The following is a 12,315-nucleotide window of genomic DNA, read 5'->3' as shown; positions in this document are numbered from 1 at the left end:
AGCACCATATTATCTCTGTACTCATGGGCTGTTTTTTAAAAATAGATTTTATTATTATCTAAGCACATTTTGGATTGGCTACAAGAACCGTTTTGTTTCGAAAAGTATAGACTGTTGAATCGCCTCCAGTCACGCATCAGAGTTAGTTTAGTTGTTTTAATTAAAAGCCAGCTCATTCATATGTTTGTTTATCCACATTTAATGTAGTTATCTATCCATCCATTTATACTCTTCTGCTTACATGATGATAACCCACATATTCAACATGCAAAATATTTATGCAAAGATATGTGTTGCTTCCATCTACATCCAGCGAGCTGACCTGAAAAGGAAAAGTCTACCTGTTCCTCTTTTCAGTCCTAGACTTACTATGCAATCACCCATCTCTCTGAGGCCTGAAACGCTGTTTATAATTGTATATCTCCCTCTAGTGTCAGTTCTTTTACGTGCAACAGACTGCTCCGCACACGAGCTACTGAATTTTGTAGTGTTACTGATTTTAAAGATGTAGTAGTAGCCTCTGTATTCCAGTTAATATATATTTTCTTTGTTACATAACCATACAACAGAAAGTCAATGAAGTTTCACGCCAGCATCCAAGGCATTTTTTTCTTTGTTTTTATTGACGTGGTATCAATACAATCAAGTACTGTAGATTTTGTATAAGCAGACAAACATTTTCAATCAAAAAGGAGTGCATTTTATACCCAAATTCTATTGCATAGTGCACACAATAGCCTTGTAAGACAAAAAAAAAAAAACCTATACGTTGATACATTGTACATTACACAAATAGAAAATAATACAAATAATCCTTCACAAACAACTCTAGAATGCTAACTACAAGTTGTAAATGCTCTTAACTCATTGATGCTGTTAAATACCATTTATATGTCCCAGGCTTCGGTGGTCAGTTTTGGCATCCCTATTAAATTATCATAAATGTATAAATACATCTTCATTAATTTCATGTGCAAATGGGAATGGCCGTTTGTATACTGAAACTAAAACAAACATATATCCCTTAAGAACCGAAGCAAGGCTTTTGTGATTTTTTTTCTTTTTTTTTCTAATAAAGAAAAACAAAACATTTGCGGTACATGGATCTCAGTGACACTTGTTAAATGATTTGCACACAGAGCAAACTCAGCAAGCAAGTGACATTGTCTAAGAAAATATGAGGACACCACCGTTTCACCATGTGTCGAAAAAGAGGAGGTGATTCAAAAAAATAAAAGGCAACATACAGTACATAACGAGACTGCTTTGTAGACTCACATAGCAACAATGATACATAGCAGTTGTCAATGTGTTCATGTTATGAGACAGAAAGGGCTAAGAGTAAGTGCATTACATAGAAATAGAAATACTGATTAAGCCTTATCCTCACACTAATTTTCCAAAGCGACGTGAAGAGTTACTGTTTATGCACTGTGACCCACCATAAAACAGTCAAACATTATACATTCATTCTAATGTGAAGGCTAAATGTTTGGCACCATGCTCGTGTACATTGACATTCTTCCATCATGATGTAAGGTAGTCATAATTCAGTGTTTACGAGCGTCAGGGCGGCACAAGTTAGATAGAAGCACCAACCTTTGTTTTGTTTTGCCTAGATCTTATTATCTTTTGTGATTCGTAACTACAACTAGTGAATAAACATTTTGTACATTTCATAGTATGTCTTTTTTATGTCTTTTTTAAAAAAATTTTGTTGGTTCGTGACTTGGCACAAAGTAGTTATTGCACGCCTTTACATCTTTCATCTTTCATCTTTTTAGTGTTGTAAAGTAAATCTTCTACAAGATTCTCTCTAAAACAAAAGAAAAACTCAAAACCTTCTGGTGGAACATTGATGGGACTGTAAGCCGTTCCTACAGTTTTGTAACTTAATTTTAGTTTATTATTATCCTCGCTAACGTTTTCGTGACCTGAACGCCAAGGGAACATTGTGACAAATCCGCACACACAAACGCACGCAGTGACACAGTGACGTGCTCAAGGGTATACCTACTAAGCATACAAGTGCACGCATGCACAGAGTGGATCTTTAATACTTCATCCAACAGAAATGAATAAACACACCTCTGACCTACCACCTCTCCCAGAAATCTGGCGTGGTTTTGTTAAAATGTTACACAACCTGCATTTCACAATCTTCAGGCCCCAGTCAGACCCTTTTTCTTGTTTATGGACTAAAGGCAAATTGATTCTCATTTCCAGCCGTGCACTTTGACATTATCCGGTTCTGAAACATCCTGGCCACAGATGTTACACTAAGCTCAGCAGTTAAGCAATTTTTGACACATTTGATTTAGAAATAACTAGAAAATCCTGTCATTCAGAGCTACAAATGATTAAAAATTGCTCTTATTTGCCTGACATCTATCACAAACAACACAGGAACTGGCAGTGAAGGACGTAATTGAATTGTTGTTGTTGTTTACTTATCCTTTTGCCTCCTTGTTTTCTCAGCAGATTCAGGTTTTCAAAATCTTTGTGGATTTTGCATCATGTTGTTAAAGGATTATATTTTTTTTTCTAATGTGGCAGTGCAGACAGCTCCCTTGGAATCAGGGAAAGGGTTTTTAATGATATTAGAAATCAGTGATGTGATGGTTAGAATGTGTGAACAGGATGCCTGGGATAGTGATGGGAAAAAAAATCAGATCAACAGAAGGAAACAGGCCATTGAATCAGCAGTATGTGTGTCCTTACTGTCCATTTGTCCATGGACACTATCTATTTTCTGGCCTGTGAACACTGACTGTGTACATTTTTAACAATGTCCTAAAGAATGATGGTGGGGGGTGATGCGGGGGTCTTGCTTGATGATGCTGATCTCATCAAGGGCAATTTAAAGGCGTCTACCTTGTTAAATGTGAGGTCATGTTTATTTGTAGAATTAATTGTTCTGAACTGCATGTAAACTAAATTACAAGAAAGAGGAAGACCTATTATTTGAAATTTGTAGGTTATTAAATGCATAATGAAGCAGAGAAACTCCCTGAACAGGTGCGTATGTTCACTATCATTAAATATATCTCACTCTAAAACCAACTGTTGCTGAGTTCAATCACAACTTTTTTTTTATGTAGCAACAATTTAGAATCCCAACAATTTCAGTAAAAGTAAATAGTAACACAGCACACCAAATACTTAGATTTGGTATTGTAATGTGTGCCTATATTTATTGTGTTGTATTTTGGCTTTTCAATATAATTCTAGCAATTCATGATTTAAATAACACACCAGGGCAACATGACTGCAGCGATGACCTCCCCCCCATCAGAGTTTGGTGATGTCGTCCTTGTGTCAGAGCATGTGGGCAGGTTGTGCAGTCACACGGGAAGGTTTCTAGCACATTACAAAGTAAGGCACTAAATAGTCTGAATCCAATAAACAACAACAACAACAATGATGACATGGACCAAATAATAACAATAAAATTATGACAATATAATAATTAAAATAAGCTAAAAGCTTAAAAAAAAAACACAAACATAAAACACAACTAAAACACACATTTGAAGGACACTGAAATAAAGAACACAGTATGAAATTCCTTCCCCTGCCTTTAAAAACTCACTTCATTCACAAAGTTTTTGTTTCACTTGTGCTGTTGAGGGCGAGACAGATAAAGACTATGGCAATAATATTGAGTATTTTATGGGTTTTGTGTTTCTATAATGGCTGCAGGTATTTTAGGTTAAGGGCTGCACTGAGGTGCCAATCTAGCAACATCTTTTAAGGAAAACATAGGGTTATGTGGGACAGAGCAAGAATCCTGAGAAGGAAGAATGGATGTACTCTGTAGAATATAGGCCATTTGCCTGATCTGAAGGCATCTGGACCCATACCTGGTCACCCTCCTTCAGCTCTAAGACTGCACTACCAGATGCCTGGTCCATGTAGCCTTTCTTGTATTCATCATATGTGTAAGTGGCTGGTACATTGTTCTTATACAATGCTACCCACAGGCTAGTTCCCTTTACGTGCATGTGGTATGCAAAGTAGTATATACCAGATAAAGGAGCAGTGAATATGCCAGTAGAAGAGCTGTAGGCATTTTGCCCATTGTAGAGGGTCCTGTCAAATTTGATTGGCATGCCTGAAGGAGGGAATGGTGTGGTAAGGACAGCTGTGAAGGCTGGTGCCACAGAGGCGGACAATGGAACTTGACTATATGCAGGGCCTTTTCTGTCATCTGGAATTTCTCCCCCATCTAACTTTGAACTCTCTGGCCCTGCAACAACTGTATGGCCATTTCCTGGAGGCCCGGGGGGTCCTGGAGGGCCAGGAGGCCCAGGTATGCCATTAAGTCCAGGGGAGCCTTGTTTCCCTGGAGGACCCTGGGGACCTATAGGACCTTTCTCACCCAACTTGCCCAGCCCTGGAGGCCCTGGAAGTCCTTGTTCACCCTTTAGGCCAGGGGGACCCTGTGGACCCATGGGACCCATGGGCCCCTGAAGACCAGGAATGCCCGACTGGCCCCTGGGGCCTGGAATTCCCATAAACCCTGACTCCCCTTTAGGCCCCGGGGCACCTGTTATACCGGGATTCCCAGGGGGGCCAATATGCCCAGCCTCACCTTTAGGTCCAGGTTTTCCGATAGGACCATTGGGCCCAGGGATGCCCTTTTCCCCAGGCATACCAGGTTTTCCAGAGTGTCCATTGGGGCCTTGGTCACCTCGAAGGCCAGGCAGTCCAGGAGGACCCCGGGGTCCGAGCTCTCCCTTCTGTCCTGGTATTCCATGTTTTCCTGGCAATCCCATTGGACCTTGAAGTCCTGATGGTCCTGGTTGTCCATCAAGTCCTGGCTTCCCAACTGGTCCAGTTGGTCCTTGTTCTCCTTTATCCCCCGGGAGACCTGGAAATCCACCATGTCCCTTTTCTCCTTTTAGTCCATTTGGACCAGGTTTTCCATAGCCATTAGTTCCAGGCATTCCAGGGGTACCCCTGGCCCCAGATTCACCTTTTGGACCTTGTGGACCTGGTGCTCCAGGAAGTCCATCTAGCCCAGGCTTCCCCAACCCAACTGACCCTGGCAAACCTTGTAGTCCCGGGGGCCCTGCCTCTCCTGGGAGTCCTTGATTACCTGGGAGTCCATTATCACCTTTAGGACCAGGTACTCCAGGCAAACCTTTTAGTCCTGGTGTGCCAATACCTGAAGGACCAGGTGATCCAATACTCCCTTTTGGGCCAGGAGAACCCCTTAGACCTGGAAGCCCTGGATTCCCATTTCCATTCTCGCCCTTAGGACCACGATCACCTGGTGAGCCAGCTATACCCTTTATTCCTGGCTCGCCATGGACCCCAGGGGGGCCTCTCATACCTGGAAGCCCAGGTTTCCCATTCAAGGACAGTCCAGCTGGGCCAGGAAGCCCAGGATGCCCGGGAGGACCACGGAGACCTGGTTCACCACGAGGGCCTCCCTCACCATTAACCCCAGGCATCCCCTTTGGCCCAATCTTTCCTGGGAGTCCCGGAAGTCCAGGCTTACCAATTCCCGTAAAGCCTGAAGGTCCCTGAGGACCTGGTGGGCCTTGGGAACCAGGTTTTCCCAGTCCAGGTTTCCCTGGAACGCCTGGTGGTCCAGGGGGGCCTCTTGGTCCTGGTTTCCCTTGGGGGCCGGGTTCCCCCTTCACTTCCATCATGGGTGGCATATCTAGAAAAAATGTGTACAGGTTGTTAGGACTACTGTTACAGGTATTATTATCATCATCATCATCATCATCATCATCATTATTATTAAGTACTTTAAGTAAGTATTTTTTTGCTGATGTCCGAGAGAAAAGATGTCATCTCAATCCACACTACTATGGTGACTGGATTTTAATAACTATCTCTAATACAATTAGTTGAATTCTTTGAGAAGAATAGATAAGATTCTCTAGACTACTTTATACTACTTTGTACTTAGCTGTTATGGAAACTGACAGACTATCCATCTTTTCAATCAACAAGTGTCTGTGAGTTTATCATTAAAGAACTGTTTGAATCAAAAGATATTTTTTATTGAAGAAATTTTTCATTTGTAAAAATACAGGGTGATTTTTTAAATAAGAGTTTAACTAGTACTACAAAGAGAAGGCATAAAACCAGGCTGGTTGTGTTCTTCTGTTGTGAAATCAAATAATTAATTATCTACATACAAGAAACACTGAAAATTCGAGAAATAGACAAAATATATTACATGATTATTATCTAAGAAATTAATACTTTGCATACTTCAGTATGAGTTTAGAGACTGAAAAGTCATAGCTTAATCAGTGGCATAATTCATTTCCATTTCATTTTTCTTTTACTTTATCAGTGCTGTGAGTGGCTGGATATAACCCAGTCTGAAGGTACTCTATTAGACTAAATTCTAGAAAGGTCACCAGTCTATCACTTGTTATGTAATCACAAGTGACAAACACTTGTCACTGAGTTACCTTTGATGTTGTCCTAACTGACTCAGTTGGAGTTCCTGTTAAAGTTATTGGAGTTTACTTTTGATTTTGAACCATAGAGGAAAACAGCATGAAAAGTGTGCCACAGGTTGTAAACTCTGTCATTAATCTTTCCTATAACAGTGGAGTGCAACACAGCCAGGCTTAAACAGGAGGAAAAAAACAAATAACACAGTTACTTAGCTACACAGTTCCTGCCTATTGCACTCCAAGTCTGATTAAATGGTGAATGTTAGCTAATAACAAGGAGATCTTTGTCAAATAGAACTGAGGTTGATTGCACAACTTCTATTACTTGATGAGCCTGCCCTATCTGACTATGTCCTTTAGTCATGTGAATTGTTATTCTTAAACCTTGGTTTAAGGTTGATGTGGCTTCCTGTTTGCTGCATCCTGTTCATCCCTAGAATGTCACCCTTGCCAGCCCTTTGAACACTTTCCAGAAATCGTTCATGGCATTCCTAATGGAACCATGGACCAATATCGCCCCCTACAGACAGCTGAAATTTTCAAGCAGTTTGCTATTGAGCACACCAGAAAGATCATTGCTAGTGTTTGCAAATGACTTAGCACAATTGCTGACATTTTGAACAAGCATTGCTTTGTGAGCAATACAGATGACTATACAACTGTATAGTATTCTATTACAACTGTATAGTATTCTGTTGAATACTTCAGACTTCCAAAATATAATACCAATATTTTCTTGTGTATGTCTTCACATGGAGAACAGTTCATCCAGTCATCAAAATCAGCCAAGCCCACAGGTCCAAGTCACTTATATGAATATTAGAAAACATATTCATAGAAACTCAGAGCAAAAGAGTTACAGCATTTTCTAAAGATACAGGAACCTGCTTAGATACACATTTTACAGGGCTACAACCTGGCCAGGAAGGCGGACAAGGATGTGTGAGGGTGTAAAACTAGTTAAGAGGATGGCAGAAGACTGCCAGGACACTGCTTCTTCTTCTTCTGTTATACTGCAAGGGATAGCATAATGTGTGAGGTCGGTGAAAATATGAGGCCAAAGAAAAAGGACTGACAGGCTGCATAGTGATCCACAGAGCTGTTTTCTTCCTGCACATAGCAGGCTAATATTTTCTTTTTTGCTATTGTTATGCTACATATTTTGTTCTGTACAGTGTCGTGTATATTAAGGGTTTTTGTTTGTTTGTTTTTTGTTTTTTAATGTAGTTTAGTGTATTGTGTGACCATAGGAGGAAATGGTTTAAGTAAGAATTTGTTGTGACAGCTTGCATGAAAAGACTTTTAGGAAATTAGAAGATGAGGATTTCAGCATTTCAGAATCTGACAAAGTCTGTAAACATTTTGACCACTATAATTTACATAGTGGCTAAAACTTACTTACTGACAGCTCCCTAATTTTGACACATAATTTATTATTTATGTGTGGGATGAGATGCAGCTGTTTGTGGGTTGTTTTGCTACATGTATGAGCTGTTATGTGAAATGAAAAAAAAAAAAGAAATTTAAAAAATGTTAAGACAAATATGCCAAAATAATTCAGAAGAAATGCACCGTACCAGACTATTATTTTCTGAGGTAACTGACTTCTGTTGTGTATCAAAGTGAATGCTATACTACGCTGATATAAAGAGCACAAGAGGCTTTACATGCTGCTTTGTAATGCAAAAGAGCACTTACATTTGCATGTACTTTTAGAGAGCGATTTTATTTTTCCTGCAGTGGTCACACAACAAAGTAAAGAGAAAAAAGCACAGACAATTTATAGAGCAGTGCACAGAACAGAACTAGTCCACAGTGCCACAGCTTCTCAGTAACCTCACACAGGGGCTTATCCCTCCATATGTCTTATCTATGGGCATCCTCTTTCCTCTATAAAATGTTTACCTGAGTACCTGGTCCTTCATGTTGACATATTTTCATAACTCTGATATGCTCAAGTCACTTCTCACTAATCAACTGTGGGATCGCAGAGTTAAAAAAAAAAAACAACTAAATTTATTACACAACATCAGATGACTCACAGAAATAATTCTGGAGAATAAAACAGTTCAACTGAGAAGACATGACCTACTTCAAAAAGTGTTAAACAGCCAAAAACTGTTCACACTGTAGGGAGCTGTGCTGAGAATGCTAAATGCTCTCACTGTTTCTCTTTCATTTCATTCATTCAAGACTTTCTCTAATTATTTTTTGCTAACTTCAACTGTTGTTTGTTTGAGAAGTGAGCCAACAAAACTGAGAAAAGCTATAAAATCTAAAACTAGTAAAAGTAGTAAAAGCATGCTATGCACTATGCACACTGTAGTATTGTACATTTATGAATGTTTACATTTAAATAAATGCAGTCCCTCTGATAGGATGGGGAGCATAAGCAGTCAGAAGATTAGGTTGTTAGGAAAAACTTGAACATATAACATTTTACAGCACCTTTAATATAGCACACACAGAAGAAAAATTAGGTGCCTCAAACCAGAGATAATGATATGGCATTATTTTTTGAGATGCTAAGCCAACCCAAAAAGTCAGGCTGTCTTAGCCGGCTGTGGGAAAGAGGCAGTCAGCTGCTCCATTAGAGGACTGAATAATTTCATTAGTAATGCAGTGTGGACACATTACCACAGAGTGGCAGCAAACTCATATTCAATGTACCACATATATCAGAAATCCAACTTCTGCCACATTCTTTTCAATTCTATTTATACAAAGCATGCCTTTAGCTGAGATACACTCCTTGTATCGGTCTTTGATTTTTTTTGTCTGCCATGACTGGGACAGTTGTCATCTTATTAGCCTGTCTGTATGTCTGTCAGACCAAGTGCAAAAATGTGGTTCTGGTGACACCTACTGAAAGGTTAATTCCAGCAAAGACCAATGACATATTCCAATTTTATGCTCTATTATGCCCTATATCTTTTAATTATGGTGCCACTGGCCTTGCGAATGGTGTAGTTAGAGTTAGATTAGAATTTATTTAATCTTTTCTAGATTTTTTTTTTTTACATTCTCTCCTGGGGGATAATAAATTGTGATATCCAGTTGGTAAGAGGAGCAATTTCAGCACACAATGTGCAGTCAGAGCTTCATGTGATTTGGTGCTTTAGACATAAGATTACATTTTATGGAGGTAGTTCATAACCCCAGTTTCAAAAACGGGTGGGATGCTGTGTAAAATGTAAAATGTGTGTTTTATAAAACACTGAATGCAATCATATGCAAATCTCAAAACCCCATATTTTATTCACATTTTTTTTAAAAAAAACAAACTTTTAGAAAACATCAAATGTATAAGCCAAGAAAATGTACCATTTAAAGAAAATACTAAGGTCATATTTTGAATTTGATGTCAGCAAAACATCTCATAAATGCTGGGACAGCACAATGTTTCACATTGTATAGCATCCTCTCTTCTTTAAACAAACGTCTATAAATGAGTTAGAACTGAGGAGACCAGCCGCTGGACTTTGGGAAAGGAATGTTGTCCCATTCTTGCCTGATAGAGGATTCTAGCTGTTTAACAGTCCTGGGTCTTTGTTGTGTTTTTTTTTAAGGTGGTCTGGACAGAAGGCAGGCCAGTTCAGAATACGCACTCTTCTACTACAAAGCTGCGCTGTTGTAACAGATGCAGTATTCAGTTCAACATTGTCTTTCTCAAATATTCAAGGCCTTCCCTGAAAAAGACGTCATCAAGACAGGCGCATACTGTGTGTTTCTCTAAAACCTGTATTTTACTTTCAGCATCGAGCAGCGTGCAAGATGCTAGTTCCATAGGTGTTAATGCACCCCCATACCAACAGAGATGCAGGCCATTAAACTGATCACTGATAACAAGCAGGATAGTCCCTCTCCTCTTTAGTGCAGAGGATGCATGTTTTCTAAAAACACATTAATTTTTTGATTTGTTTTAACAAAAAAACATTTCCCACTTTGCCTCAGTCCCTTTTAATTGAGCTTTGGTACAGAGAAGTCGGCAGCATTTCTGGACCATGTTGAGTTCTTTGCACGATGAGCATTAATCTGCATTTGAAGATGGCGTAGTGAATTGTGTTCATAATTTATATATAATTTCTGGATGTGTTAATGAAGTATTCCCCATACAGTAATTTTTCTGTTTTTAATGCCTGAGGTTCCAAAGATCACAGGAGTCCAATATTGATTTTGGCTTTGTCCCTTGTCCACAGAGATTTCCTCAGGTTTTGTAAAGCTTTTGATGATGTTATGTGCTGTAGATAATAAGATATGCAAAGTCTTCACACATTTTAAGTGGTTTTTCATGTTACTGCAAAATAAACCAATTTTAGCCTTTTATTTTAGTACCGATGACCTTTCCAGCCTTTTGTTCCCTCATTCCAACTTTTTAAAAACATGTTGCTATCATCAAATTCAAAACAAGCCAGCATTGCTCTTAAAATGGTCCATTTTCTCAATATAAACATTTCATATGTTTTCTATGTTCTATTGTGAATAAAATGTGGGTTTATGAGTTTTACAAATCTCTACAATCTGTTTGTTTGATTTACATTTTATACAGTGTTGCAACTTTTTTGGAACTGAGGTTGTAAAATGACAGTTAACCTCTTAAGCCCCAAGCCTAACTGATCTCCTGCCTTTTGCCCCCGTATCAGGGGGCGTTGGGGCTTAAGAGGTTATCAGCGTTTTCCAATGACCTAAATGACCAATCAGTAAAGTGTGAGGGGACCTATTAGACTGCTTTTACAGGACCAAATGAGACATAACAGGGCTACTTAAGCCACACTCACAGGAACTACTCACCAACATAATGTCCTTTGCCCTCACGAAACGGAGGTCCAATAGGCCCCTTCATCATTGGCTGAATGTACTTCATGTGGGGTATGGGGGCGTACCCTCCGGCAAAAGCAGGCACCACAAGCATCAGTAGCACAGAGACAGGAGCCAGCAGCATGGTCAACAGCATCCCAGGCTTTAGGTGTCACACACAAAGAACTGAAGGGAACAGAGAGAGGACACAGAAAAATAAAACTCACTTTCACTCTTTGGTTCATCTTACTGAACATTTTACAATGCCAGACATTCAGAAATTCCCTTAAGTGATGCGAGAATTTAGCTCCGTGAGTGTGCATTTATTGGTAATGGCTGTTAAATGAACTTACTTCAGGTTTCTGAAGTAATGCAGTGGCATCTTTTTCCTTATGTCCTCTATGAGAAATTGAAGCATATAAGTGTCTTGCTTTTTCAGGTATGTTAAAGACAGACACTGGGTATTTATGAAAAAACGATACTTTAAAATTTATATGAGCAAACACATTATTTAGGCACAAAAATAACATACAGTTATTATGGTATAGTATTTGTTCAGCATAGTCTAAGGCTGTGTTTGGTTTAGATGGCACTTGGCAACTGCGTAAATTTCATTTTTTCATTTTCACAACCACAATCAGACAGCTGACCAGCAGCGACTGTAGGTGTGCTGGCTTCAAGCAGCGTGTTAAAGACTCCTGTTTCCACTGCAACTCTCCCGTGAGCTCTTTTAATCAGCTGTCTTTGTACAGATGACTGTCAGGAGTTATTTTGTGATGCTGTGACATGCAAAATGTCATTTCAGGCTCACGCTGCTTATTTTTAAATGCCAACCATGTCGCGCTTAAAAACTCAGAAAGAACAAGACAATGCACCGCACAGCCATAAAAAACGATGTGCCTTGAATTGCTTTCTTTAAACTGGCTCATCATCCATTTAGGGAACAGAATAATAATAGGGATTGGAGGCTGGTTTGATTTCTGACAGTTACTTTGATAACTTTGGGTCATTATTTTAAGCACAAGCAGAATTCAGAACCACTGTAGCCATGCTATAGCAGGTCTCAGTCACTATGAATCATATAAGGCTC

General features: G+C 39.4%; 1 protein-coding gene across 1 annotated transcript in view; it reads right to left on the bottom strand.

The window, feature by feature from the left end:
• Nucleotides 1-610: 610 nt before the first annotated feature.
• The window catches only part of col8a2 (collagen, type VIII, alpha 2), a 49,851-nt gene continuing 38,146 nt past the window's right edge, over nt 611-12,315 (bottom strand). The window contains exons 2-3 of the mRNA XM_006787582.3: nt 11,220-11,411; nt 611-5,671 (exon numbers count right to left, since the gene is read on the bottom strand). Coding sequence (XP_006787645.2) covers nt 3,768-5,671; nt 11,220-11,382 — 2,067 coding nt within the window. The 5' untranslated portion in view covers nt 11,383-11,411 and the 3' untranslated portion in view covers nt 611-3,767. The remainder of the gene's footprint in view (nt 5,672-11,219; nt 11,412-12,315) is intronic.

This window comes from Neolamprologus brichardi, chromosome 22 (assembly GCF_056152115.1).
Source record: "Neolamprologus brichardi isolate AB-2024 chromosome 22, ASM5615211v1, whole genome shotgun sequence".
In the NCBI taxonomy this organism is placed as follows: domain Eukaryota; kingdom Metazoa; phylum Chordata; class Actinopteri; order Cichliformes; family Cichlidae; genus Neolamprologus; species Neolamprologus brichardi.
The sequence above is the reverse complement of the archived record's forward strand: the minus strand, read 5'-3'. Positions and strand labels throughout refer to the sequence as shown.